At 49.3% G+C, this 5,000-nt stretch overlaps 1 protein-coding gene across 6 annotated transcripts in view; it reads left to right on the top strand.

Annotated features, from left to right (window-relative positions):
* LOC106577220 (zinc finger MIZ domain-containing protein 1) overlaps positions 1-5,000 on the top strand; it is a 242,404-nt gene that overhangs the window by 156,516 nt on the left and 80,888 nt on the right. For all 6 annotated transcript variants that reach the window (XM_045700990.2, XM_045700993.2, XM_045700991.2 and 3 more), the window contains one exon: positions 3,121-3,234. In XM_045700990.2, coding sequence (XP_045556946.2) covers positions 3,121-3,234 — 114 coding nt within the window. The remainder of the gene's footprint in view (positions 1-3,120; positions 3,235-5,000) is intronic.

The following is a 5,000-nucleotide window of genomic DNA, read 5'->3' as shown; positions in this document are numbered from 1 at the left end:
TCATTAACCTACTGAGCTGTGGAGAGGGAGAGAGAGGAGAGAGAGAAGGAGAGGGAAAGAGAGAGAAGGAGAGATGTTGAGAAAGAGAAAAGTAGAAGGAGAAAGACAGAGGTGGGGAGGGAGAGGCAGAAAGAGAGGAGAGGTAGGGATGGAGAGGGAGGGAGAGAGGGAGAAAGAGAGGAGAGGTAGGGATGGAGAGGGAGAAAGAGAGGAGAGGTAGGGATGGAGAGGGAAAGAGAGAGGGAGAAAGAGAGGAGAGGTAGGGATGGAGAGGGAAAGAGAGGAGAGGTAGGGATGGAGAGGGAAAGAGAGAGGGAGAAAGAGAGGGAGAAAGAGCGGAAGAGGCCTAGTTTAATACCCGTCATTGTCCTCTTCAAGGCTGAGTAGTCTTCAGACAGAGGGAAGAGAAAAAGTAAATGTCTGCACACACACAAAAATCTCCGCTGCTCAAGCCTTAGAAATTGTTAGCGTAGGCCAGTAACTTATGATCAACGACGGTCTCTTTTAGAGCGGCAACTCCTTTATACCTTTAGCAGGTCAGGGGTCAGGATAATAGGCTGAGAAGAGAAGGGGTTTATACCTTTAGCAGGTCAGGATAATAGGCTGAGAAGAGAAGGGGTTTATACCTTTAGCAGGTCAGGATAATAGGCTGAGAAGAGACGGGTTTATACCTTTAGCAGGTCAGAGGTCAGGATAATAGGCTGAGAAGAGAAGGGGTTTATACCTTTAGCAGGTCAGAGGTCAGGATAATAGGCTGAGAAGAGACAGGGTCTATACCTTTAGCAGGTCAGGGGTCAGGATAATAGGCTGAGAAGAGACGGGGTCTATACCTTTAGCAGGTCAGGGGTCAGGATAATAGGCTGAGAAGAGACGGGGTCTATACCTTTAGCAGGTCAGGGGTCAGGATAATAGGCTGAGAAGAGACGGGGTTTATACCTTTAGCAGGTCAGGGGTCAGGATAATAGGCTGAGAAGAGACGGGGTTTATACCTTTAGCAGGTCAGGGGTCAGGATAATAAGCTGAGAAGAGACGGGGTTTATACCTTTAGCAGGTCAGTGGTCAGGATAATAGGCTGAGAAGAGAAGGGGTTTATGCCTTTAGCAGGTCAGGGGTCAGATAATAGGCTGAGAAGAGAAGGGGTTTATGCCTTTAGCAGGTCAGGGGTCATGAGAATAGGCTGAGAAGAGAAGGGGTTTATGCCTTGTATGTCTGCATGACCATGTAAGGACCCGGCAATGCCCACTCAGGCTCTGCTGCATTGTGGGTATATAACCTATACCCTGCTCAACAATACATCAAGGTCTGCTGGTAACGCCCTCACACTCACCCACTTAATCCTCTCCCCTATTCTCACCCTCCTCTCTTTATCCATCTCTCCTGACCCTCCTTTCTTTATCCATCTCTCCTGACCCTCCTCTCTTTATCCATCTCTCCTGACCCTCCTCTCTTTACCCATCTCTCCTGACCCTCCTCTCTTTACCCATCTCTCCTGACCCTCCTTTCTTTATCCATCTCTCCTGACCCTCCTCTCTTTATCCATCTCTCCTGACCCTACTCTCTTTACCCATCTCTCCTGACCCTCCTCTCTTTATCCATCTCTCCTGACCCTCCTCTCTTTATCCATCTCTCCTGACCCTCCTCTCTTTATCCATCTCTCCTGACCCTCCTCTCTTTATCCATCTCTCCTGACCCTCCTCTCTTTATCCATCTCTCCTGACCCTCCTCTCTTTACCCATCTCTCCTGACCCTCCTCTCTTTATCCATCTCTCCTGACCCTCCTCTCTTTATCCATCTCTCCTGACCCTCCTCTCTTTATCCATCTCTCCTGACCCTCCTCTCTTTACCCATCTCTCCTGACCCTCCTCTCTTTATCCATCTCTCCTGACCCTCCTCTCTTTACCCATCTCTCCTGACCCTCCTCTCTTTATCCATCTCTCCTGACCCTCCTCTCTTTATCCATCTCTCCTGACCCTCCTCTCTTTATCCATCTCTCCTGACCCTCCTCTCTTTACCCATCTCTCCTGACCCTCCTCTCTTTATCCATCTCTCCTGACCCTCCTCTCTTTACCCATCTCTCCTGACCCTCCTCTCTTTATCCATCTCTCCTGACCCTCCTCTCTTTATCCATCTCTCCTGACCCTCCTCTCTTTATCCATCTCTCCTGACCCTCCTCTCTTTACCCATCTCTCCTGACCCTCCTCTCTTTATCCATCTCTCCTGACCCTCCTCTCTTTACCCATCTCTCCTGACCCTCCTCTCTTTATCCATCTCTCCTGACCCTCCTCTCTTTATCCATCTCTCCTGACCCTCCTCTCTTTATCGATCTCTCCTGACCCTCCTCTCTTTATCCATCTCTCCTGACCCTCCTCTCTTTATCCATCTCTCCTGACCCTCCTCTCTTTATCCATCTCTCCTGACCCTCCTCTCTTTATCTATCTCTCCTGACACTCCTCTCTTTATCCATCTCTCCTGACCCTCCTCTCTTTATCCATCTCTCCTGACCCTCCTCTCTTTACCCATCTCTCCTGACCCTCCTCTCTTTATCCATCTCTCCTGACCCTCCTTTCTTTATCCATCTCTCCTGACCCTCCTCTCTTTATCCATCTCTCCTGACCCTCCTCTCTTTATCCATCTCTCCTGACCCTCCTCTCTTTACCCATCTCTCCTGACCCTCCTTTTTTTATCCATCTCTCCTGACCCTCCTCTCTTTATCCATCTCTCCTGACCCTCCTCTCTTTACCCATCTCTCCTGACCCTCCTCTCTTTACCCATCTCTCCTGACCCTCCTCTTTTCATCCATCTCTCCTGACCCTCCTCTCTTTATCCATCTCTCCTGACCCTCCTCTCTTTATCCATCTCTCCTGACCCTCCTCTCTTTATCCATCTCTCCTGACCCTCCTCTCTTTACCCATCTCTCCTGACCCTCCTCTCTTTACCCATCTCTCCTGACCCTCCTCTTTTCATCCATCTCTCCTGACCCTCCTCTTTTCACCCATCTCTCCTCCTAAAATAGCCCCCTGTCTACATAATGATGACAATACATCATGATATGGTTTCAGATGCATTTATTATGAAGTGAGATATTTCTAACAGCCAGTTTTTCTCTCGTTTGTCCGACAGCACTTACAGAACCCGGCCAACTTCCACACGGCAGCTACAGAGCTGCTGGACTGGTGCGGAGACCCCCGAGCCTTCCAGAGACCCTTCGAACAAAGCCTCATGGGATGCCTAACGGTAAGAAGACCCTGGCTGACCGTCTCAGCCAATCACAAGTCTTAATTACTGCTATGAGCCAATCACAGCCCTATGTTGGTTGTGTCAATATATCACAGGTCTCCATTACATCTACAAGCCAATTACAGCCCTCCATTTGTCGTGTCAACCAATCACAGCCCTCAGTCAGGGTTACTGTTACTGTTAGCAACGGTGAAGTTAGGCAGCTGCTCGGGCCGTCAGGGGCCAGTGACAGAGGTTACAGCCGCAGTCACGCTTCACTGTCTGTGCACACACACGCGTGTACACGCACGCGCACATCGTAGTCAGTGACCCCTGGCCGACCTCTCCTGTTCTACAGCCTCTTCTTATTGATCTGGGCAGCAAGCCAGAGTCCTACAAATCTGCTGCAGGTGTGGGAGAACACACACGCACAAACGCATGGCTGCATGCACACAAATTGAGAGAGACTTTCTTTTACTGAATTTCTGAATGTTGTCTCCAGGGATAGCATCTGTAGGCCTAGTGTGTGTAGTGTCAATGTCCATCTGTAGGCCTAGTGTGTGTAGTGTCAATGTCCATCTGTAGGCCTAGTGTGTGTAGTGTCAATGTCCATCTGTAGGCCTAGTGTGTGTAGTGTCAATGTCCATCTGTAAGTCAGTATTAAAGCTTCTCAATGCTTACGATAAAAAGACTACAGTATAGAATGTACCCCCCTCTGAGTCCTCTAATAGCATGGGGTCTGTACCTCCTCTGAGTGCTCTAATAGTATGGGGTCTGTACCTCCTCTGAGTCCTCTAATAGCATGGGGTCTGTACCTCCTCTGAGTCCTCTAATAGCATGGGGTCTGTACCTCCTCTGAGTGCTCTAATAGCATGGGGTCTGTACCTCTTCTGAGTGCTCTAATAGCATGGGATCTGTACCTCCTCTGAGTGCTCTAATAGCATGGGGTCTGTACCTCCTCTGAGTGCTCTAATAGCATGGGGTCTGTACCTCCTCTGAGTGCTCTAATAGCATGGGGTCTGTACCTCCTCTGAGTGCTCTAATAACATGGGGTCTGTACCTCCTCTGAGTGCTCTAATAGCATGGGGTCTGTACCTCCTCTGAGTGCTCTAATAGCATGGGGTCTGTACCTCCTCTGAGTGCTCCAATAGCATGGGGACTGTACCTCCTCTGAGTGCTCTAATAGCATGGGGTCTGTACCTCCTCTGAGTCCTCTAATAGCATGGGGTCTGTACCTCCTCTGAGTGCTCTAATAGCATGGGGTCTGTACCTCCTCTGAGTCCTCTAATAGCATGGGGTCTGTACCTCCTCTGAGTCCTCTAATAGCATGGGGTCTGTACCTCCTCTGAGTGCTCTAATAGCATGGGGTCTGTACCTCCTCTGAGTCCTCTAATTGCATGGGGTCTGTACCTCCTCTGAGTGCTCTAATAGCATGGGGTCTGTACCTCCTCTGAGTGCTCTAATAACATGGGGTCTGTACCTCCTCTGAGTCCTCTAATAGCATGGGGTCGGTACCTCCTCTGAGTCCTCTAATAGCATGGGGTCTGTACCTCCTCTGAGTGCTCTAATAGCATGGGGTCTGTACCTCCTCTGAGTGCTCTAATAGCATGGGGTCTGTACCTCCTCTGAGTGCTCTAATAGCATGGGCTCTGTTCATATATTGGTTTTTAATCACTCACAAATAAAAGATGATGTCTTTGTGTTACAGTGGCATTGCTTACAGCCTACTACTGTACTGCCTGTGGTTTTGTCTTGTCTGTGATTGTTACCTCATTGAATAGATA

The sequence above is a fragment of the Salmo salar genome, chromosome 18 (genome assembly GCF_965601325.2).
Source record: "Salmo salar chromosome 18, fSalSal1, whole genome shotgun sequence".
Taxonomy (NCBI): domain Eukaryota; kingdom Metazoa; phylum Chordata; class Actinopteri; order Salmoniformes; family Salmonidae; genus Salmo; species Salmo salar.
This window is presented reverse-complemented; position numbering and strand designations above follow the sequence as displayed.